The 24236-nt window shown below is 40.7% G+C and overlaps 1 protein-coding gene across 4 annotated transcripts; it reads left to right on the forward strand.

The window, feature by feature from the left end:
* The first annotated feature begins 423 nt into the window (after window positions 1-423).
* Window positions 424-24236, forward strand: LOC127775388 (chromatin structure-remodeling complex protein SYD). 4 transcript variants are annotated; one of them, XM_052301612.1, is made up of 40 exons: window positions 425-693; window positions 1735-1851; window positions 1944-2005; window positions 3369-3574; window positions 3662-4381; window positions 4471-4670; window positions 5091-5239; window positions 5366-5433; window positions 5511-6325; window positions 6583-6680; window positions 6781-6966; window positions 7437-7617; window positions 7730-7891; window positions 7973-8016; window positions 8138-8194; window positions 8484-8580; window positions 8689-8861; window positions 8943-9156; window positions 9345-9470; window positions 9578-9667; window positions 10148-10264; window positions 10373-10453; window positions 10534-10641; window positions 10804-10973; window positions 11125-11203; window positions 11287-11361; window positions 11920-12017; window positions 12105-12212; window positions 12311-12368; window positions 12486-12704; window positions 13531-15667; window positions 15866-16759; window positions 16964-17920; window positions 18082-18135; window positions 18217-18282; window positions 18354-19532; window positions 19928-21655; window positions 21821-21886; window positions 22820-23845; window positions 23950-24236. In XM_052301612.1, the coding sequence occupies exons 2-40, from the start codon at window positions 1747-1749 to the stop codon at window positions 24096-24098; spliced, it is 13122 nt and encodes a 4373-aa protein (XP_052157572.1). In that variant the 5' UTR covers window positions 425-693; window positions 1735-1746; the 3' UTR covers window positions 24099-24236. The 4 variants fall into 4 exon arrangements, with proteins under 4 accessions (XP_052157570.1, XP_052157571.1, XP_052157572.1 ...); XM_052301610.1 differs by having other exon boundaries at window positions 424-693; window positions 3369-4381; XM_052301611.1 differs by having other exon boundaries at window positions 424-693; window positions 1739-1851; window positions 3369-4381.

The raw sequence follows: 24236 nt of genomic DNA on the forward strand, positions 1-24236 counted from the left end.
AGTTTATTTTTTCATATTACTTTAGCTCATGCAGCTTTCTTTTCAAGTAGAGCTATAACTTTAGTTGAAATCCAGCTTTAAAAAAAAAGAAATCCAGCTCTAAAGATAGTGAAGCTAGGGGTTAGAGCTCTTGAGATGGGCTTGCCGATTTAAGCAAAACTTTTTTTTTTCTAAACAAGTGTGAGATTCAAGCTCATTTCGAGATGAATCCCCACCCACGAATCCGACCGTCCATGCGGTCGATCCAACTCTCCAGATTCCCCTACGCACGAACCGACATAACCAACCAAATGGGCCGAGGCCCACACCGCAACCGAAGGGGGGCCGGCCCATTGGACTCCTCCGCCCATCGCCCATTTCCACCCACCCTCGGCCCCTCCTCTCCCACAAAGAAAACAACACAAGCAAGCGAAAGCTAAAAGGAAAGGAGAGAGAGAAAGGGGAACACAGGAGGACACACTGCAGAGAGAGAGAAAGGGTCAGTCGGAATGGCGGAGGCGGCGAGCTCGAGCTCGGGCACGTAGCTCTCACGCCGCTCGCCGTCGTCGCTTTCCCCGGCGAGGCCGCCCGCGCCGGCCGCCGCCGCCGCCTCTTCTCCGGAGGCCGCCACCGCCTCCCCGCGCGGCGGCTCCGGGGTCACCCGTCTCGCCCCCCCCCCTCTCCCGCTAGGGTTTTCTCGGATCCCGAATCGCCGTAAGCCACCACCCCCCACGACGACTTCTCTGGTTGTTTTGCTTGGAGCTCGAGCTCACGGGACCGCTGCTTTGGTCGGATTTGGGGATCGTGCACCTCTTTCCTATCTGGTGAGAAGCGATCAGTGTAGCGCTGCTCCCTCTTAAGCTAGGGTTAGTGCGTAAGTGGGAAAGTAAATTGTTTTGGGGGGAGATGAACTCGGGACATCCGGCTTCTTCTCTAGATAGTAGGTTTGATTGCGGTGTGCCGTGGAATTGCCTACCACGCCTGATAATTTTGGTATCCTGTGCGGAAAAAAAATTATGCATATTAAAATAATTAGAATTTTTTTCCCTGAACCGTACACTGAGATATTTTTGGCCTGGTGCCATATTTGACAGGTAAATGCAATATCTAGCATGATCTGACTGGTTTTGTCCTGGATGTAGTCACTCGCTTAGTTTCTTTGTGAGTTTTTGCTAAAGGATGGGATCTCTTGCTTTTGGCGCTTTAGTTGATTGGTCTTAATAAAGCTTATTTCCATTCTTAAAAGTTGGAGCTATTCCATTGTATGCATGGGATGGTGTAGCTTGCAGTTAAGGCCCCATGCGGTGTTACATGTTTCCAGAAATACCAAATCTCTAAACTTTATCTGCACAAGTAGTGATATTTCTTCTGTTTTATACAAAAACAGCTTGAATCAAAGATGGCTTATGCGTAACAGTGTAAGCAGTCTGATTCTTGTTATCGATTTAGCATCACATCTGTGGTGAGCAAGGAAAACCTAAAGCAGTTGTTTTGTTGAAGTCCTGATGTTAGTAGCTAACCTACAGTACCATATTGTTTATGATGTAATAATTTTCTACATTGCATTAATATTCTGCATCAGCTAAAAATACCCCTGAAATACCAGGCTATGGTATCTGTACACAATATATTCTGTATCTGATGCTTGAAGGCTGTAATTTTTATTCATTTACATGAGCTTCTACTTGGTTACAAAAAATTAAATGAGCTATGATTTATTTCATTTCTCTTGGAATTATCTCACTCTGATGACAGGTAGTTTCACAAATGGCTTCATCCCAACAAGTTGAGCTTGAGGCTGCAAAGCTTCTTCAGAAACTCATTCAAGAGTCAAAGGATGAACCTGCTAAATTAGCAACAAAACTTTATGTGGTATGTTGCTCAGCTAGTTATGTAGAAGCTTAGGAGGATATGAAAAACTTTAAAACCAGACCATAACCTTTTTACTTAATTTGATCTTTCAGATATGCCAACATATGAAACTAAGTGGAAAAGAGCAGTCACTGCCATATCAGGTCATATCAAGGTGATTTTTTTTCTTTAGTTGTAGACTTTCTTCTTTTAAGAAAGAACTTGTTATCTATTAAATTCAAATACCTTATAGATTTTTCCATTTTTTGTGAGTCAGAGTTGTTTAAATGTTAAAACAAAAATTGCGTTGCTCCATTTGTTGTATCGTCATAATTGACATTCAAAATTGGTATTGTAGTTGTACTATACTTGTGTTAGAGTTCCACTTCATTTAATTTTATAGATGCTAACAAACTGGATTTTCACGCATCAGTGAATCATAAGTATGGCGACACTTGTGGAAACATTATATGTGGTGACGTCCTAGATGTGTTATGAGGTGTACTGATGCATAGGTTCCTTAAGCTATATCAGGTGACTGCCTTGATGTTAATAAGGAATACTCCCTCCGTTCCAAAATGATCATCATATAGTTTTTTTGAGGTTATTCCTAAATGATTATCATATTTGTGTTCATTCATTAAGTCTATTCGTTATTTGTGCATTGAAGTAAATGGACATTGGTGCATGCATCCATGCACACAAGTATTTATAACCCACATGCAATATCTTGATTTGCTATTGGCTAGGAAATAGTGGGGATGGTGCATGCATCGAGTTTGTTGCTAGAGTAAATATAATATGAGAGAGTTATTAGCTTTTCTTGGTCTTGGTGTACCTATGAAATATGTAGATCAATTTGGAATGAAGTAACACATTATGCTAAGATGTACGATGTGGGAGGCGCTCATCCTCCAACCTTCTTATTGAACCGATGAAAAAAATTGAATAGTTGGAGAGAAGTAGGTGGAAGATAGCAGCAAGGGCACGGTAGACTGATAGAGAACTGAACTAAAGCAGCAAGGCGGGAGGAGCGAGCTACTTTTACTTAGCTGGCAATTGGCATGTTTGTAGTGTAATATTATGTATCATGACCTTCCATGACTCTGTGGACATAACAAATTTGCGGCCAATGTTTCTGGAACGCCTCCTTTAGCAACTTTTGCCTTGGACTGCATTCCTTGGGAATAAATCATGCGTGTAGTGTTTTTAAGCCATTGTGCTTTCTCTTGTCCGCGGAATTGTGAAACACATGATTTTCCAAGTATGGTCATCTTGTATATTTTTTCTTAATGTAGTGTTTGTCAGTTTACACACACTCGTGCGCGCGCACACACACAAAAACACAAAAGTTACTCACACTGTGTCTCCTTACTGGTTGGTGTCACGTAATTTATCACAAATGTGATCTACCTTATTTGTTCGAAATACCAAGTGAAAAGGTGCTGTGTCGAAATAAAGTTTTATCTGATTTTTCATAATTTAGACCTTAATTTTTGCCTCCACAATTCCAAACTTCTATTAACATTTGTCAACAGGGCCATGGAGACTGTTGTAAGCCAACATGGAATAGATATGGATGCGTTGCGATCATCGAGAATCCCATTAGCTGGTGGTCCACAAGCAGGAGATTCTAGTGGTGCTATGCCTAAGGATAAGGAGATCATTGGCAGTCAACCTCCCATGGTTGGTACTGATGCATCCCAAAGTAGTGCGCATGCTGGATTATGGAATTTTCCATCAGGTAACCAAGTAAATCAACATGGTAATCTCAGCCACCTGTTTTGGATTTATGAGTTTGACCTGATGATGCATTGTATTATATTGTCAGGTTCAGCAGATATGGCACGTCACAGTGCATCTATTTCAGGCAGGGTCCCAGCAGGACCAAATAGGAGCGATGTTGCAGGAGCTGATATTCATCAAGGCTCCATGTCACAGAAGAGTGGAAGATCCTCTGGAATGGAAAGCCCTGCCAGTCTGCAAATAGAGGATACTAGATCTATGAATTCACATGATTCTTTGAAGTCAGATGAAAAAACAAGCAAAAAATCATCTTCTAAGAGAAAAAGAGTGGATCCAAAAGCAGCAGGGGACTTGCATTCTGAAGACAACTCAAAATCAGATGCCATGTCTACCGGACAAAATATTAGAAAGGGAAAACAGCCTGGCAAAGCTGGTACTCAGGGTCAACTTTCCAGGACAGTCGAACACGATCCATCACATACATTACAAGTTGGTAATGCTCAGGTGCCACCGTTACCCAGTGGTGCACCTTTCTTTAGGGCTCACCAGGAAGGACCATCAGCTTCTTCTGCAAGGACTATAGACAAGACTAAACCATCAAATCCATTCACAATGGCACAAATTTCAAATTTTGCTGAAGGACTAGCTTCTGGCAACATTCCTGCTGAGTTGCAGAAAAGTATATTGGGAGGAGCAAATCTACTTAATGCTAGTTTTGGCTGGAACCAGAATGCACAAGGTCCAGTTATGAAGAATACTCAAGGGTCTGTTCCCAACCTAATGAGACCTGGTGTTAATGTCGAAGGTACTTCAATTAAAAAAGAATTACATAATAGTCTCACTAGAGACATTGAAATTCAAAAATTTACCTTAATGATTGTGCTTATGCTACAGGGAAAGTTAACTTAGGATCACAAGGAACTTTTAATTCTATGTCTGCATCACAAATGGATTACCCCACAGTTCCTCCTTATGTGTCTTCTTCCTTTGGAGGTGGTCCACAGTATCTTGACAAAGGGAAAGACTTGACTTCAGGCAATACTGGCAGTGAACTAAATTCTTCTAAAGCTGGAGCTCAGCTGGGGATCATGCATGTACGACCTTTAGCTTAATTTTAAATATCCTTATGTTAAAAGCTTGTGCTTGCATGCTGTTTTCGAGACACTGTGACTTATATTTGGGGGAGAAATCCTTGTTAGTGAAATGCAAAAATCTTGTTCCTGTGCTCGCTTGTTCTAGATAAATTCCTCTGGGATATTTCCTTCTTTTTTATTTGTAGACATATTGCAATATATTTGGCAAACCATGAAGGGTGTGGTATTCATTTCCGTAAACTTCTTGTTGAACTTTGCACAAAAAGTATTGTTTGCACTTTAGTAAATCTCCTTCTGTAGCCAGTTTTAGAAACACTTTTGTTTGGTCATACAGTCATCTTTTCATTGATATGTGTATCTCCATTGGTTGACTTAATATTTTAGATGCATTTTGACACACAAATGCGGTATAACTTTCAGGGCAGTCCAATGCAAGAAAGGCACGGAATTGTCAGAGCACCTCAGAGAGCTGGTTCATCTCAAATGTCTCAAACCTCTCCCAGCATTCCATTCAAAGAGCAGCAGTTGAAGCAGCTCAGAGCGCAGTGCTTAGTATTTCTTGCATTTAGGTCTGCACACCCTTCCATATCCTAATTTGTGTCTTGTTCTTTGACAGAATACATCTATGCTTAATATTGAAACCTCATCTGAAACCTCATCTCTGTAGCACTCATATCGGCTGTACTTCCTTGTAGAAATAATCTGCAGCCCCGGAAGGTACATCTTGAAATTGCTTTAGGTGTTGGTCCCCCTGCTTCAGAAGGTAAAAACTAAGAATAGAGCACTATTGTGTGAGCTGTCTGCTTTGTCAGTCTTGATGAATCTATGCTTGAAAAACAGGTGGCAGTGCAGGTCAGAGAGGTAGTGAGATCAGAATGGCTGATGGTTCTGGAAAGGAAAATGGAAACAGCCAGGAAAACCCTGCTATTTTTGGTAGGCAAAGTGATATTTCTAGACTTCAATCAACATCTACAGGCAGTGTTGCGGATGTTGATTCCGCATCAAAGGACCCAGAAATTGTTAAAAAGAAGATCAAGATAGCTGAACATGAGAAATCATTTGAAGCAGAAAATATCCAGCAAACCGTTCCTATACAGGGAACTGATTCTGAAATGCATTCTCAAGAAACGATATCTCCCATGCCATCTGGGCAACTGCATTACTTTCAGGGAGATACAAGAAAAACTACCCCTGAGATCTACAAGGCTGATGCAGAAAATTTGAATAGGAACTTAGGCTGGGTAGGAGGCCAGGGACCATCTCCTTTGGGTGGTAATAGGCATACTAGTATGGAAGTTGGCCTCTTGGCCAAAGATGAAGTGTCCAAAGAACCATTTGCAGTTTTGAGGCCTCATCATATGCCTGTTGATGGTAGCAACCACAATTTATCTGGAAAGGATCAAACTCCTGAGACAGCTGGCAATGAAATTGATAATGGTAGCCACATGGGAGAGATGATATTTGAGCGATCTGCAGATGAAGGAGACGAAGATCTTTCTGAGCAAGATGATTTACCATTATCTCCTCCGAAGTACACAATGACTGATAAATGGATTTTGGATCATCAGAAGAGAAGATATGAAGAAAACAAAAGGAAGGCATTAGAGTTACAGAAGGCACACAGGAGAATTTCAGCATCCTATGAGAAGCTAAAGGTCACTCCCTACTTTTCTCACTTTGAAATCCTGGAAATTGAAAAGCACACTTTTGAAATGTCACACATGTCTATAAATTATTGTTTATGTTTCATGTATACAAGATTGTTTCCAAAGTACAGTCTTTTCCTCATGTGTTGTGATTTTTTTAATACAATGGACATCTCGATTTGGTGCACATGTGCATGTGTTATGCTACCATATTCAACACACTGTAAGTCTTAGTTGAAAACTTCAATTCCTTCTGTTTTCTTCAGGAAAATGTTAGTTCATCGGAGGATCTTTCTGCAAAAACAAAGAGTGTCATTGAATTGAAAAAGCTTCAACTTCTCCAACTTCAACGTCGTGTGCGCAGGTCTGCCTGTCATGGACACCATGAACTTTTAATTTCTCTTCCTACCAGACTATGTTTCTGTGGCTATATTTCCCCTGTTTTGATTTCTTCTATTTGGCAGTGAATTTTTGCAGGACTTTTTCAAGCCTAATACTACTGATTTGGACCGCATAAAATCAGTAAAGAAACATAGACATGGACGTCGTGTTAAACAGCTTGAAAAAATTGAACAGAAAATGAAGGAAGAAAGGCAAAAGAGAATTCGTGAGAGACAGAAGGAGTTCTTTGCTGATATAGAGGCCCACAGGTTGGATTGAAATCACGACCCACTCCTTTATCTTTAGTTCTTCTTACTTTTAGCCAATGTTTTAAGTTATCTGTACCTGGTCTTTAAGTATTTTGTAGAATACATGTACTACCTAATAGTTTGGGGGTGTGTCTGTAATGCAGCTGCTTTCTAGGAATAGTACCGTTTTAATTTTCCTGTACAGGTTCTTTAGAGCAATGACTATAGAAGAAATAGTTTTCTAGAAGCTGCGCTCTGAACATTCCAGTTGCATAGCCATTCTAAGATTGCCCTTGCCCTTTATAAATTGAACCTGGCTAAGCTAAAACTGAAAGAAGTTGACCCAGGAGGAGTTGGTGGTTTACTGAAAAGAAACATATTTATACAAAATAGACCAGAATATTTGTTTCAACCAGCAATTACCTTGCAAGTTATGAGCTTAGTATGCTCATAGTTTATGCTTGTTAAATATTTTACCTATTAAACTGCAGAGAGAAACTGGAGGATAGCTTCAAGGTTAAGAGAGAACGCTTGAAGGGTTTCAATCGGTACGTAAAAGAGTTCCACAAGAGGAAAGAGCGAATTCATAGAGAGAAGTTAGACAGGATCCAGCGGGAGAAGATCAACCTGCTTAAGAATAATGATGTTGAAGGATATCTTAGGATGGTTCAGGTGAGTGTTGGTTGCTTTCTTTTGACTTCCTTTTATATTTTTTGGTTAATCCTTCGTATTTCTTAATGTTTGTTGGACTAAGTCAAATTCTAATAAACATTACTATCTCTAGGATGCAAAATCTGATCGTGTTAAGCAACTTCTGCGAGAGACTGAGAAATATCTACAGAAGCTTGGTGCCAAACTACAGGGTTCCAAATCGATGGATGGCCGTGTTTCATATGCTTCTGATAGCACAGCAAATGATATTGAAGATGAGAGCTACCAGCCGCAGGTCTGTTCATTACCTTTTGCTCTTGAGTCTTGATTAGATGCATTTTCCTGAAGAATCACCTAACTGTATTTTCTTCTACAGCATTATCTAGAAAGCAATGAAAAATACTATCAATTGGCCCACAGGTATTTCTACATCATTAATTGGATAAAATTACATGCTTCAGTTTATCATACAATAATGCTTTAGTGTTCATTATTTTCCCTTAGCCTTTCTAATTCTTACATAATTGCCTCCATTTTCTAGTGTAAAGGAGGTCGTGAACGACCAACCTTCTTATCTTCAGGGTGGGAAATTGCGAGAGTAAGTTTCACTGCCCATTGTTGCTACATACTTCCTCCGTTTCACAATGTAAGTCATTCTAGCATTTCCCACATTCATATTGATGTTAATGAATCTAGACATATATGTCTAGATTCATTAACATCAATATGAATGTGGGAAATGCTAGAGTGACTTACATTGTGAAACGGAGGGAGTATATTCTAAGTGTGATCTATATATTCTTATCTTTCACATTTTTGCTTCTATTACTTCTTTTATCATCCACCACACATTTTTTGTGATCAGTTGCTTGCTTGCTTTATTGCAGGTACCAGATGAACGGCTTGCGTTGGCTGGTTTCATTGTACAATAATAATTTAAATGGAATTTTAGCTGATGAAATGGGTCTTGGCAAAACAGTGCAAGTAAGATCTAGTGCAGTGCCACTAAGCATTTCCTGTTGGCCGTTATGTTACTTGGTGAAAACAATTACCTTAATTCAACTTGTGTTGCCTGCTTTTCTACTTTGGCAGGTAATCTCTTTGTTATGCTACCTCATGGAAACAAAAAATGACCGGGGGCCATTCCTTGTGGTTGTACCATCTTCTGTTCTTCCTGGATGGGAATCGGAGCTCAACTTCTGGGCACCTAGTATAAATAAAATTGCCTATGCTGGCCCTCCAGAAGAAAGGCGCAAACTATTCAAGTAGGTTTTAAATTCTTCCATCTGATCCATGATTTGCTTTATGTTAATATTTATTCACTTTAGTTTTTTTTTTCATTCCAGAGAGATGATTGTACATCAGAAATTCAATGTTCTTTTGACAACGTACGAGTACTTAATGAACAAGCATGATAGGCCAAAACTAAGCAAAATACAGTGGCATTACATAATTATCGATGAAGGACACCGTATAAAGAATGCATCTTGTAAGCTTAATGCTGATTTGAAGCATTATCGGAGCTCTCACAGGCTATTGTTGACAGGAACACCTCTGCAGGTTTGACAGTTTGCACTTTCTCTGTCTATTTTAGTTCAATAACTTTTCTTTTCAACTCAAGCCTGTTTCAATTGTTTGTTTGCCTGGTCATACAGTAGTCTCTACATGAAGTATGTGTTACTTAATTATCTGCATTTTGCTTTTCTCTCTATCACTCGTTGCTGATTTGATGCTCTTTTTCTGTGAAGAACAATCTTGAGGAGCTATGGGCACTTTTGAATTTTCTGTTGCCTAATATATTTAACTCATCAGAAGACTTCTCTCAGTGGTTTAACAAACCATTTGAAAGTAATGGTGATAGCTCAACCGAGGAGGTAAGGCTTCTATGCCTTGTTTTTTCTTTTCTTTTTGGTGTGTGTGAAAGGAGACTTTTTTTTTATATCATGGGGCCCTTGATTCTGATTATATTTCATGCTTGAAGGCCTTACTGTCGGAGGAGGAAAACTTGCTGATCATAAATCGTCTTCACCAAGTTCTTCGTCCTTTTGTACTCCGAAGACTTAAGCATAAGGTCTTTGATTTTGTTTGGAATGTTAATGCCTCTTTTGAGATTAGTTACATTTTAGCAGTTCACCGTGCAACTTATTCGACGAGTGTAAAAAATAATTACATATTGTGCTTTACTCGTTGAATGTGCAATATCAAACTGAGGCACTATGGAGCACCAACCTTTTAGATTTAGTGTATTTATTGTACATGTTATATGATTTATTAGTCTGTACACTTCAGGTTGATCAGTAGTGTTTGCAATTGGCAAGGGATTAACACATTCTCCTTTCCAATTCCCTAATATGCTATGTTTAGTTGCATGAGATTGCTTCATTCACCCTTTTGATTATATTAAGGTTCAGTTGTGTTCTGTGATATGTGAAGGCCTAAATATGCTTCCATAATTATGTATTGGTGTTCCTCAAAGCGATACACTGATGTTGAACTGGTACGTACATCATGCACATAGTGCATTATTTTTCATGTATTTTCTTTCCTTCAGGTTGAAAATGAATTGCCGGAGAAGATTGAAAGACTTGTAAGATGTTGGCCATCTGCTTATCAGAAACTTCTAATAAAAAGGGTGGAGGAAAACCTTGGTGGAATTGGAGCAGTTAAGGTGCATACCTTGTGACCGCTCAAAAGTTGTTTCTTTCATTTACTCTACCTTTTCACTTGCTAAATATTTCCAAGGTTTCGTCGTAAGATACCACTTCATATCCTGTAGGTCCGCTCTGTGCACAATACTGTTATGGAATTGAGGAATATATGCAATCATCCGTACCTTAGCCAACTTCATGTTGAAGAGGTAGAACACAACTCTGCAATCCTGCCACATTTTTTTTTGTTTTCTTCTGCTTATCATCAGCCTTTTTGTTATTTCTGCAGATTGAGGGTTATTTACCTAGACACTACCTGCCATCAATTCTGAGGCTCTGTGGAAAACTTGAGATGTTGGATAGATTGCTGCCCAAACTCAAAGCCACTGGCCATAGAGTAAGTGAATTTTAACGCGGTTGGTTGCACCACGTGATGCCAGATCTACTAGTTTCTGTAGACGTTCTATTTTAGCTGCAAGTTTATCTCGTTTCTATTGTGCCTTTGTTTTGTTCTTTTGCTATAATTTCTGATTGACCAACTTCAATTACAACCATGTAGGTTCTGCTTTTCTCTACAATGACAAGATTGCTTGATGTAATGGAGGATTATCTTGTATGGAAGAAGTATAAATACCTCCGATTGGATGGTCACACTTCTGGCCAGGAGAGAGGAGCTCTTATCGACAAATTTAATAATCCTAATTCTCAAGCTTTCATTTTTCTGCTTAGGTACGTGAACTACATAGCAATACTTGGAGGATGTATTTTGTGCATTAATGAATCTTTGTTTGCTAAAATTTTATATTATTTGAACTTCGACTCTTATTAATGAGTGGATATTTTAGCTCTTAAAGTTTATTTCCTACCCTGTTTTCCACAGTATCCGAGCAGGAGGTGTTGGTGTTAATCTCCAAGCAGCCGATACTGTCATCATATTTGACACTGATTGGAATCCTCAGGTAGCTAGAATTCTTCCAATGATATCATTCAGGAATTTATTCTTTAAAAACCTTTCCAAATAACACTTTCCCTCTATTTTCAGGTTGATCTGCAAGCACAAGCTAGAGCTCACAGAATTGGTCAGAAGAAGGAAGTTCTTGTTTTACGTTTAGAAACAGTAAGGATTTCTTCATTATTAGGAGTATTTTGCAGTCCATTTATCACTTGATTATCTGGGAATTGAAGAGAACAAATAACATTTGTAATGTTAGCTTGGAAAGAAAGAGAATACTTTCGCCATTTGGGCTGCATTATATTTTTGACCTGTTCATTCCATTATGTTAGAATTTGAAAACTTTTCTGTGCTGCTTTATGGAGTCTAGTTCTAGGAGTCTTTGCTTGCTCGAGTAATATAATGCTGTTAACCCCCAAAAGAGTTTATTTCAACTAAATGCTGTTTTTGGAAGGTAGATAAACACATCTTTCAAAAAAAAAAAAACCAGTACAGGCCACAAATATTTTAAAATGCTATATGAATCTTTTATCTTCTGATATAATTGGGCCTGGATGGAATGTATTTATGATTGTATGATGACCAAAAGAAATAGGTACTGCTTGTTCTTTCCAAAACGAAGACTTCCTTTGGAGCAAAGAAAAAAAGAATTCTTTCACTCCAAACTACAACAATTCAATTCTGCCATTTGTTTCTGACTTGGATACCCTTGCCAAATATAAGGTCCAAACAGTGGAGGAGCAAGTCAGGGCTTCAGCAGAGCATAAATTAGGTGTTGCTAATCAGAGTATTACAGCTGGATTTTTTGACAACAACACAAGGTTAATTCTTCACTCACTTTAAAGATTTAACTTCTCTACATCCCCTTTTCCTTTCCATTATACCATGTCTATGGGTACCAATTTCAGTGCTGAAGATCGGAGAGAGTATCTTGAATCACTGCTACGTGGGGGTAAGAAGGAGGAAGCAGCTCCAGTGTTAGATGATGATGCTCTCAACGATCTTCTTGCTCGGAGGTAAGACTATTTTGCTGTTAGTACATATGTCACGACCGGGGCATGATCATTGTTAATACTAGTCTGTGACTAATTGCACCACATTTCCCTCCTTGCAGCGAAGATGAGATTGATATATTTGAATCTATTGACAAGCAAAGGAGAGAGGAAGAAATGGTACACAAAATTTGTATATAATTCTTCATTTTGATATTTTCTCTGTGCTAACTTCAGTTCCCCACCTCTTTTGTGCATGTACTACTTCTTTTCTAATGGAATTTGATTCTTGAATAGGCTACTTGGCTAACAGTTGTTCAGAATAGTTCAACTAGTGGGCTCGATCCCTCTGTAATGCCTTCTCGTCTTGTAACTGATGATGATCTGAAGTCATTCTGTCATGCTATGAAGATCTATGAGTCATCAAATATAAAAAGTGTGAAGGTTGTAAGGAGGAAGGGTGAGCTTGGGGGTCTTGACACACAACATTATGGAAGGGGCAAACGTGCTCGTGAGGTCAGTTGCACATTAATCTTTTGTACACAACTTGTTTTGGGGGGTACAATCTATTTTTATCCGTTATAACTATTTTTTGATTCCCATTTTCACCCTGAACTAAAAAAATGTTATTTATGCCCTCAACTTTGAAGACTGGAAAAATAGCATGCTAAACCCTACTCCATAGTGATTTTGCTTGACATGGCAATGAAGTTTGCTGATTTGACCTCTTCTTTGGTAAATTCCATTGATGTGGACACTAAGTGGTGTCCACGGTAGCAGAACATGCATAAACAGGAGCAGTCAACAAAAATCACTACAGAAAAGGGTCTTCCTAGTGTGTTATTTTTCTGGTTTTGGAAGTTGAGGGTGAAAAATACTATGTAATTGGTTGTTGATTTCAGTGTTAAAAAATGAATTTCAGGAAGAGTTTAAGGGCCAAAAAAGCAATTTTTTTTTTTAAAAATCAACATGAAACAGTAGGGGATGACCCATTGTAAAGTATATATATAGACTTTGTGCAAAAGTCTGCAACACCTAACATGTGTGGAGGCCTGTATGGCCAGAAAAAAAAGATATCAACTAAAACTAGACTACAATCTTGAATAAAGTTTAAGAAATAGGAAACAAATGGGTGAAGAGGTGAAATTGAGTTATTCTGCAGCCACCTCGAGAAGTGTGGAAAGAATTTCTTAGAAGCTCTGTCATTTAGGAGAATCATGTTGGCTAGAAGCAATCTCTTCAATCTGTTTTTATTTGGAGGTGCTTTGTTCAATATATACAGACGTATCACTTTGTTATTGGTTGATATTCTGCTATTCTAATTTGGGTATAATCCTTGTAGGTTCGCTCTTATGAGGACCAATGGACTGAAGAAGAATTTGAAAAGCTTTGTCAGGTTGATTCCCCCGATTCACCTCAACCTGGTGGTATATCAAGGGATGCAGATGTCCCTAAAGTGGTTAAGTTGGAAGTACCTCCAGAGAGTTCAAAAGAACCAGAGCAAGCCAAAAAAGAGCCAGCTTCTTCTGTTGGAGACTCCCCGCCTGCTAAACGGCGACGAGGTCGACCCAGAAGGTCTGATGCTTCCTTATCTCCTGTTACAGCTCCACCAAATACTGGCAAACAAGAGGCAGGAACTATAATTGATGGCAGTTCTTCTGCACCAACTACTACCATTCATTCGGTTGCTCCAGATGTTACCATTGATTCTACTGCACTATCTGCTACGGGCAATCCAGATGTTGGTACTGAGATTAAGGGTACTACACCAGATGGTACCATCAAACCAGTAATTTGTACTGACAATAAGGATACCGCATCAATTGCTGTTTTGGAAGGGTCTAATGCAAAGGAGGTTGGTATACCAGCACACAGTGTTCATGAACCTGTATCCAGTTCAGCACCTCATCCACCAACCCCTGCTACATCTAGAGGTAGAAAGACCCAGGCAGGAGAAACACCTCGCAGGCGAGGCCGAAAACCAAAGTCTCTTGCTGCTAGTGCAGGAGATGTTATTCTAAGTCCTGTGGTTGCAGTTGGTAGTGGAGAAGCATATGCGAGTTCTGTGGTTTCATCATATCCTCAAGGGAATGTGTCCTCATCACATGCAAATGCTATGGCAGGTTTGCAGAAGGATACAATCATATCTAAACCTGCTGCATTATTGCCAGAAGGAGTTAAAGGCACTCCAACCCCATCTGGAGGAGATAAAGATGAAATGGTTAAGACACCTCTGGCAGGAGACATATATGCTGGAACTGTAACTACCTCAGGAAATGCCAACTCACAGCTGCCAATGATAGCTCATAATGAAAATGCTGGATTGGTTCAAGGGGGCACTGATCAAAACTTGTCCGTAGCTACACCTACCATACCTGTGGTTTCAGAAGGGTCAACAAAAATATCAGAGGTTGTGGTTGCGGATAAACCTGCTGAGAAGCAAGGTGCTCGTCGCCGCAGAAAGAAAACATCTGGTACTGGTAGTGAGGACACTGGGGTGAGCACTAGGCAAAGAGCAGCTAGCAGGAGATTGTACGGTACTGGTACCGCTGATATTGCAGGTACTGACATGAGCACAGGGGAGAAAATAGGAATAGTGAAGGAAATAGATGGTAGTTGTCAAGATACTTCTAAGGGATTACCAAATATTATCTCTCCATCATATGAGAAATCTGGATATGACTCTCAACCAAGTACGCCGATAGCTGTTCCTATTAACGAGGCTACACTTCCTAGTGGATTCAGCGAAGCCCATGCTACTCATTCTGAAATACATCCTGCCAGAGAATCCATTAGTTCTGTTGGCCATGAGAAACTAGCAGGTGCGCACTTGGAAGCACCTCCATCTGTTTCATTCCAGGCTCCAGTGCAGCATGAGACAGGGAAGGATTATGTGGGAGTACATTCTGAAGTCGCGACTACTCATCCGGAAACAATTACTACCCACTCATCAGTGAATCCTGTTATTGATCATAAACTAGCAAATGTCCAATTTGAATCACATGCTTCACTTCATACTTCGGGCAAGGATATCACCACAATGCCATCCGAGGTCGATAGTGGTGCTCCGAGCAAGGCACCAGGTAGGAGGAGGAAAGGTTCAGCTCGGGAACCCCGCACCAGAAGTAATTCTGCAACAGCTGCATCTGAACGCCGTGCTCGACTTGCTGGATCAAAGCAGCCAGATGATATTAAAATGGCAGAGATGTCAGGAAACCCCAGCACTGCAGTCTGCTCTTCTACACAGCAACAGGAAGACAACACTTTGAAAGCTGCGCATGCTACTGGTTCTGTTGGTGAAGAACAGAACAATGCTGAGAATCGTGTGCGTGAAGTGTCAATGCCAGCAGGCATATTGGAGGCAAAGTTAGAGCTGACTAAACAAACTGACCAGGCAGGTACTGATGAAAAAAGTGCCGCCTTGAGCACGCAAATTCCAGCATTGGATGAAAAATCAGGAGAAAGAGAGCTTCCTGGAGGTGATGTGCCCCCCACACCCCCCCCCCCCCAAAAAAAAAAAAAACACGCATGCACACATGTGTGCACTCACACCATTGCAAACTGTTTTTCTTGATCCATATTGGAAGAGTAGTGTGCTCTTTGCTGTTGCCTTTCTTTGTTCAACAGTAAAACTTAGATTACAGTATTCATGGTGAAATCTATGTTTTTTTTTTCAGGTCATAATTCAGAGCAGGAACAAGAGATGGTTTCGGCAGCAAAATCAGCATCTGCAAATGATGAGGAGCATAAGGTGCATGAAGTACATCAAATAATTGCTGATCACAATGCACTTCCATCTAGTGCACAGTACACTCTTCAGGATAAAATTGATAGCAGTGCGGATGCGGGCCTGGTCCCTTGTGACAAAATTGCTAGTGTGGTTATTGCAGTAGATGACCAAGACCCTAGCAATGCCTCAGATAAGGATGCTCCTGCCTCCACAGAAGATGATGGAAATGGTCTGCAAAGTGAATGTGTTCATGTTGATTTGGTTCTGGCTAAGCAAGATAATACGAAAGTTGAAGATATGCAAAAGTCGAATCAACCAGCAGAACAAGGGGAAAGCTTGGAGATGACTGGGTCTAAATTTAGATCGGAGACGAGACTGGAAAAAACAGAAGAAACCGTGGATAAGAGTGGTGGTGACAATCCACCAACTATTGAGAAAAATGATGATTCTCCCATAGAAAGGTCATCTCCTTCAGCAGACAAAATTGCCCAAGTAGCATATGGGGGTGAAGCAGGAACTGAAACAACTACGGTGGAGGCCGTTTCTGCTATGAATTCTGATGGCTTACAGGATGTTCGCAATGCCTTGTCCACCCATGGCTTATCAACCAATGATATTACTGTTGCTTCGGAAGAACACAGGGATCCTGAGAGTCATTTGTCTGGTGAAGTGTCAATGTCAGGTGGATCCTCAGAGCTCAAGTTAGAATCGCTAAACCAATCAGAATCTGCTTGCCAGTCTGGTGAAGTAACTCTGGAAGATACACATGCCACCTTGGACATTCAGATTCCTGCATTGATTGAATCAGAAGAAAAAAAGTCACCTGGAGGCGATGTGCATGGTACTCTCTCTCTCTCTCTCTCTCTCTCACACACACACACACACACAAACAAAATATTGAAGATTGTGCACAAACACTGTATTTTTTGTTCTTGATATAGCTTATGTGACCTGCCATGTGTGTTGATAGAGTTGATTTGCTGTATGCAAAAATCTGAAGCATTCAAAACAGTTCTTAATTGCTGTTTACCTAATCTCTGTACAGGTAGTGAAGAACAACACATGCATGAAGTACTTCATAATACTGTTGATGGCTCTATCTCTCCATCCAATAGGGAGCAGGACAAGCTGCAAGTTCATATTGATACTAACACTGACGTAGACATTCCTAGTTCTGACAAGGACCATTCTACTGATATTGTTTTAGCAGGTTGCCAAGCCCCTTGCGATGCCTCAGGTAAGGATAAGCTGTCCACCTGTGATGCCTCAGGTAAGGATATGGCTGCCCCTACAGACGATGATCTCAATTGTCTGCAAAGTGAAGATACTGTCATTCCTGTGGCTGATGCTAAGGACGAGACTATGCTAGTCAAAGCTATTCAGAATGACGAAATGTCTATGGGCTCTTCTCATGGCTTACCTGCTACCATACAATCAACTGATTCAGATCGTCTTGCAGAAGAAGGGGAGAGTGCAGAAATTACTGGCTCTAAATTTTCATGCGGGATGGAACAGGAGAAAATGGAAGAGCCCTTGGATAAGAGTGTCACTGACAATCAAACCAGCAGTCAGATAAATGATGGTTCAAACAACATGGATTCACAAAAAGTGGATAGTTCTTTGCAAGCAGCCGATGGTGGTGATCTTTTGGTAAGTAGAGGAACCAGTGTTGAAACCACCACTGCTATTAATACTGATGCGTCAGATGAAAGTATCAGTGTGTCCACTCAGTCCGTCAAAGAGGCTAGCACAGTAGAAATTGGTGCATCTACTAATGACATAGCTCCTGCTTGTGAATTAAGAAAGGATTTTGAGTCTCATGTATCTGGTTGTGTGTCAAAGCCAGTAGGATTGTCGGAACTCAGGTTAGAAGAGCTGAGCCAAACAAAGTCTGTTTCGCAGTCTATTGTAGCAAATGCTGAAGAAACAAGTACCAGGTCTGACATTGAAACTCCTGCAATGGATGCATCAGAAAGTAAATCACCTGAAAGCGATGTGCATGGTACTCTCTCTCTCTCTCTCTCTCTCTCTCACACACACACACACACACACACACGCGCGCGCGCTCATGCATATAAGCACAGCGGATACTTCAGATTCTCCACAAGCACCGCCGATCGGTAGTCTTGATACAGCTAATGTGCATGCTTCATGTTTTGCTAGAGTTGAGTGAAAGGGTGGAGTTCATGGGACCAACGCCAAGTGCAAATGAGAAGAGTATGCTCTTCTATAATTATTTTTTGTAGGTCATTAGCAATACTGAGCCCAGTTTACTCATGCACATCTGTGCCTTTTCAGGTAATGAACTTCATAGTCAAGAACTAGTGAAGATGATTTCAGCTGCAGAAACAGCATCAACAGAAGGTGGCACTCTATTTAAAATTCTGAGCTAATTATTATACTTGTGCATATAAAATAATGCAATATCTGTACAGGTCATCGCGAAAAAGACACGTGTGAAGTAGATCATAAGATTGATTGCACTATATTTTCACCAATTGGGGATCAGGACACACGAGACAGAATTGATGGTGACACAGATTGTGGTGTGCCCTCTTGTCAAAGAAATGCAGCTTTTGACTCTGAAAATGAAGTCTCTGCTGAGATTAATTTAACAGGCAGCCAAGCACCTTGTGATGCCCCCAATAAGGCCACTCCTGCTCCCACAGAAGATGATCACAATGGTCAGGAAAGCGAAGATACTGTGATTGGTGCTGAGCAAGGCACTGTTGAAGTTGAAGCTATGCAGATTGATGGTATCTCCAAAAGCTATTCCAGTGATTCCCATGCCACTTTACAATCAAGTGACTCAAATCAGCTAGTGAACAGTGACTCAAAATTTGAATCATCAAAGAAACATGACAAAACAGATGAAACTTCCAATGAAAGTAGAGGTGACAATCCAACCCACAGTTGTACAAACGATGATTCCCATGATAAGAATTTAGTAGGATGTTCTCCTTCAGAAGACTTAAATGAGGACAATTCTGCCCAGTTAGCTGATGGTGATGATTTAGTGGGAAGTAAGGATACTACTGCTGCACACGCCAGTGGCTTAAAGGAGCTTACCTCTGGCAATTATGTTGCCTCATCTTCTAGCCATGTTGTTCAAGATGTAACATCCATCTCGAAAATGGAGTCTGTGCAGGCTGGTAGTGAGGAAATCTATCATGGCTACTCTGATGAAACCATCCATTCTGCTAGAATCGAACCAGTGGTTGGTACTGAAATTACGGAAAATGCTTCTGTTGCTTCTGCACCAGTTATTACCATCCAACCAGATATTGAAACTGAAGCTGGTGTTACTGCGTCTTTGACTGTTTTGGAAGGGTCTATAGCAGAGGAAGTTGATACACAAGTAGAAAGTGGCCATGATCTGGTCACTAGTACAGCCCCTCTTTCACCAGCTCCTTTACCCGGTGAGAGTCATGCGTGCGCTGATGTATCATGTCCTGTGGCTGTGGAGGTATCAGAGACAAAGCTAGAGTCAGCAAACCACACAGCTAGCCAGTTAGGTGCAGCTTGTACAGAAACACCAAATGCCTTGTTGAACACTCTGATCCCTGCGTTACCTGAATCGGAGGAAACAAAACTTTCTGGAAGTGATACAGATGGTACTGTTTTTCTATGACACAAACAGAAATATTTGTTTTTCTCTTGATCTAAATGAGTTGTGTTCTGCGAACGTGCTTGTAGCCCAGTGGTAGAGCCTCCAGTAGAGGGGATGCTGACCCAGGCTCAATTGAACCTGGGTTTCGCACAAAAGAAAAAAAAACCTCGGTAGTCGTAGACGCTGGTAGAAGCTTGCTCCCCGCATGAGGTTGAGAGCGCCTGGTGGGGCGTCGTGTTCGGGGGGATTTTTCTTGACTTAGTTGAATGCCGCCAGCTATCTTAAACCCGCTGTTTGAGTTTTTTTAGATGAGTTGTGTGCTACCTACTATTACTTTTTATTGTTCAATAATAGGAAATGCTTGCACTAATTATGCACATCTATGTCTTCTTTTTTCAGGAAAGACCATTATGGCAGAGCTTGCATCTTCCAGTGATGAACATGATAAGGTGCATGAAGTAGGTAATGAAACTGGTGATGATAATAAACTTCCATCTAGTGTGGCAGAAGATGCAGTGCAAGGTGAAATTGATGGCAGTGCTGACATGGACAGTCAAATAATTGCTGGTAGTTCCGAAGCAGAAATCAACAATTCTACTGTGGCTACTATAGCTGACAGCCAAATACCTTTTGATCCCTCAGATAAGGACACTCTTGCAGAAGATGGCAATGGTCTGCAACGTGAAGGTACTACTGTGGATGTGACTGGTTCTAAGGAAGATGATATGGAAGCTGAAGAGAAGCAGATGGATGATAGTCATTTGCCCGCTGCTTTACAATCAACTGAGTCAAGCCAGCCCACAGAACATGCTGCCCCCACACAAGATGATGGCAATGGTCTGCAATGTGAAGGTACTACTGTTGATGTGTCTGGTTCTAAGGAAGATATTATGGAAGTTGAGAAGCTGATTGATGATATTTCCGGAAGCCCTTCTAGTCATTTGCCTGTTGCTTTAAAATCAACTGAGTCAAATCAGCCTGCAGAACATGCTGTCCCCGCAGAAGATGATGGCAATGGTCTGCAAAGCGAAGGTACCGCTGTTGATGTGGTTGATTCCAAGAAAGATGATATGGAAGTTGAAGAAAAGCAGATTGATATCTCTAGAGGCTCATCTAGCTTTCTGCCTGGCGCTTTAGAATCAGCTGAATTAAATCAACCTGCAGAACATACTGCCCCCACAGAAGATCATGGCAATTGTCTCCAAAGTGAAGGTACTGCTGTTGATGTGCCTTGTTCCAAGGAAGATAATATGGAAGTTGAAGACCAGTTTGACGGTATTTCTAGAGGCCCATCTAGCTTTTCTCCTGACACTCTAGAATCAGCTGAGTTAAATCAAGCTGCAGAACATGCTGCCCCCACAGAAGATGATGGCAATGGTCCGCAAAGTGAAGGCACTTCTGTTGATGTGGCTGGTTCTAAGGAGGACAATATAGAAGTCGAAGAGAAGATTGATGATATCTCTAGAGGCTCGTCTAGTCATTTGCCTGATGTTTTACAGTCGACTCCAAATCAGCGTGCAGAGCAAGAGTGTTTAGATAATAGTGATGACGTGAACACATCTGTTGTTTCCTCCCATGCCCCATTAAGTGGCCCCAAATTTACATGTGTGAAAGAACTTGAAAAGGCAGATGAAACCTTGGAAACGAGTGATGCCCAAGTAGCAGATGAAGTCTGTTTACAGACAAATGATGGTGCTCACAATATGGCTTCAGGAAGTTGTTCCACTTTAGAAGACAAAAACGAGGACAGTTCTGCCCAAATAGCTGATTGTGAAGATTTATTGCTAAGGAAAGGAACTACTGTTGATGACCTTGATGGCTGTGTCGAAGGTCACAGTGGCTTGTCCACCCATTCCAATGATGAAGTGCGCAACCTGGTAGAAATTGTCAAGGGTATGAATGATACTACTGCTGGCAGTGAAGTGCATGTGGATCCTGAAAGTCATGTATCTGATGAAGTGTCAATGCCAGTTGCACCATCAGAGCTCAAGGTAGAATTGAAGAACCAATCAGAACCTGCCTGTCAGTTTGGGGCAGTGATCGTCGAAGAATCAAATGTCAGCTTGGGCATTCAGACTCCTGCGTTAGCTGAATCAGAAGAAATGACATCAGGAGGTTTCATGCACGGTATGCTCTTTTCTTTCAAAGTAGCACGGATGACTGTTATTCTTGATCCTTCAAATGTGTATCTTCCATGTTCTGCTAGAGTTCGAAGAACTGGAGGAGTGTATTCTTTTGTTTTTCCCTTTGGTTAGTACTGGCAGCTACTCAAGTGCAATTTTGCCTTTTCAGGTAAAGAAGTTTGTGCTTCAGAACAAACGAATATAGGTGCGGCTGCAGAACCTGCATCTACAAAAGGTTTGCTGGTTTAAAATTATGCACTATTGCAACCATTCCCTCTTAGATATTACCTCCGTCCCATATAAATTGCAATTCTAGCTAATTTAGGACATATTAGTAGGATTGAAAAATGACCACAATGACCTTATTTAATGAATCCAATAAATACACACATTCCATATATAAAATTGAGTAAAAGGAAATTTGAGACATCAAGTTAGAGATGTGATGGAAGGAATGGAGATTACGAGGAAATATGTTTTGATGTAATCAATTTGTTGGGTCCCACATTAGTAGAAATACAATTTTTATGGGACAATGTTTCAAAGGTAGAAATTCAATTTTTATGGGACGGAGGTAGTATATATTTTTTGTTCTGAACTTCTAAACTCTGACAAATATGCACACAAAAAAGTGGATGGCACATTGGCATTACACAAGTAGATTTGTCATCAAAAGTACTTCTAGACTACTAATATGTTTTTTACTTTTCCATACATATAATCTATACTAGTTTAAAAGGTAGTAGTGGTGATGGCAGTGAATCTGTCTCCACTACCTCTATCACTAACGTATGGGCCCTATGTGTTGATGAAACTCCAATGCTCAATAAATTTAAACGATCCCCAAAATAACAATGTCTACACAAAATAATGTCCATATTATTTGGTAAGATCTTTACAAGTATGTAGTGAAGGAATCAATATAGTTGAAGGGGTCAGAAAGAGCAGGTCTACATATTCTTTAAATGATGAGCGTGCAGTGCACATAGCATGATTTTTTTTTCAACGCATAGGCAATTTGCTAGTTAGAAAATAAATTGCAGATGGGTGTACGGGAGGCATTGTCTGAAAAGGCAATTAAAGGGGTACAGAGGTGGTAATTAATATATATGATCATGTTTACAATACTAAGTGTAGTTATTCATTAGTTTATCAATTTTCTATACAGATGATCATGATATGCATGAAGTTGATAAAGAGATTGTTCATTGTACAATATCTTCCCCCATAGGGGATCAGGAAAATCTGCAAGGTAACATTAATGGCAAGATGGTCGTTGGCCTGGCGGCTTGCCAGACAGAGTCAGATTTTGTGAGTGGAAATGACCATTCTAGGGAGACTGATTTAGCAGGCAGCCAGGCACCTTATGATGCCTCAGATAAGGAAGATACTGCTGCTGATTTGATTGGTCCTAAGCAAGCCACTCTCGAGATCGAAAAAATGCAGATTGATGGTATTCCTGAAGGTCCTTCTAGCGTGCCTGCTGTTTTGCAGTTAACTGACTCAAATCAGCCAGCAGAACAAGAGAGATTAGAGAATAGTGACTCTAAATTTGCATCAACAAAGGACCAGGGCAGAGTGGATGGAACTTCCAATTTGAGTGGAGGTGATAATGCAAAGTGTAGTCTTACCAATGATGATTCTCAAACTGTGAATCTAGTAGGATATTCACCATCAGAAGACTCGAATGATGATGATTCTGTCCAAGCAGCTGATAGTGATGGCGTTCTGGGAAATAAAGAAGGTACTGATGATGTTATCTCTGCTGCATGTACTGATGATGTATCCATGCTGAAGACTGAATCAATAGATCGTCATGGTTCTGACGAAGTTGATCATTCCACTGCCCCGTCTGCTGCCATCAAACAAGAGAGTGGTACTGAAGTTACGTGTGACGCTTCTGTTCCTGTTTCTGAAAGCTCTATATCAAAGGAAATCGGTACATCGCCTGAGTGTGATGATGATCAAGTGGCTACAGCAGCACCTCATCCACCAACGCCATTATCTGATGCTACTGATGTATCTGCTGATGTGCAAATCCCAGCAGGAATATCGGAGGCAAAGCTAGAGCAGCCGAACGAAACGACTAGCCCGTCGGGTGCTGCTACTGAAGAAAATAATACTGTCGTGAGCACTCAGATTCCAACATTAGCTGAATCAGAAGATAGAACACCCGCCGATACTGCTATTCAAGGTACTCCATACAATGTTCTTCTCTATCCAGATTAGTGTATGCTCTTTGCTGTTATTTTCTGTACGGTGGCTCACACTACTCCCGCACATTATGTGTTCCCTTAGGTACTGAGGTTGACAGCGCTGAGCCAGCATCTGTAAGTGATGACGAAAACAAGGTTACAGCAGCTGATGATAGTGCACTCCCGTCTACTGGGCCAGAGGATACAGCGGACGATAAAATTGATAGCAGCGCTGATGCTAGTGAGAAGTAGGTTATGACAGACTGAGTATGTAAATGATCTCTCTCAAACCTAGTTGTAAATGTTACTGCTGAACTGATACAGCCCAACTACTATAGTGCCTTAGTTATAATTATTATTGCATCTTTTGCTAATATTATGTTAATTCCA

This window comes from Oryza glaberrima, chromosome 6 (genome assembly GCF_000147395.1).
Source record: "Oryza glaberrima chromosome 6, OglaRS2, whole genome shotgun sequence".
Lineage (NCBI taxonomy): Eukaryota > Viridiplantae > Streptophyta > Magnoliopsida > Poales > Poaceae > Oryza > Oryza glaberrima.

Bases quoted from the DNA above. Each gene is read 5' to 3' on its own strand.
- LOC127775388 (XM_052301610.1), top strand. From the start codon at position 1,747: ATGGCTTCATCCCAACAAGTTGAGCTTGAGGCTGCAAAGCTTCTTCAG. The intron at 2,006-3,368 runs GTGATTTTTTTT...ATTTGTCAACAG, and splicing joins CCATATCAGGTCATATCAAG to GGCCATGGAGACTGTTGTAA. The intron at 10,974-11,124 runs GTACGTGAACTA...TGTTTTCCACAG, and splicing joins GCTTTCATTTTTCTGCTTAG to TATCCGAGCAGGAGGTGTTG.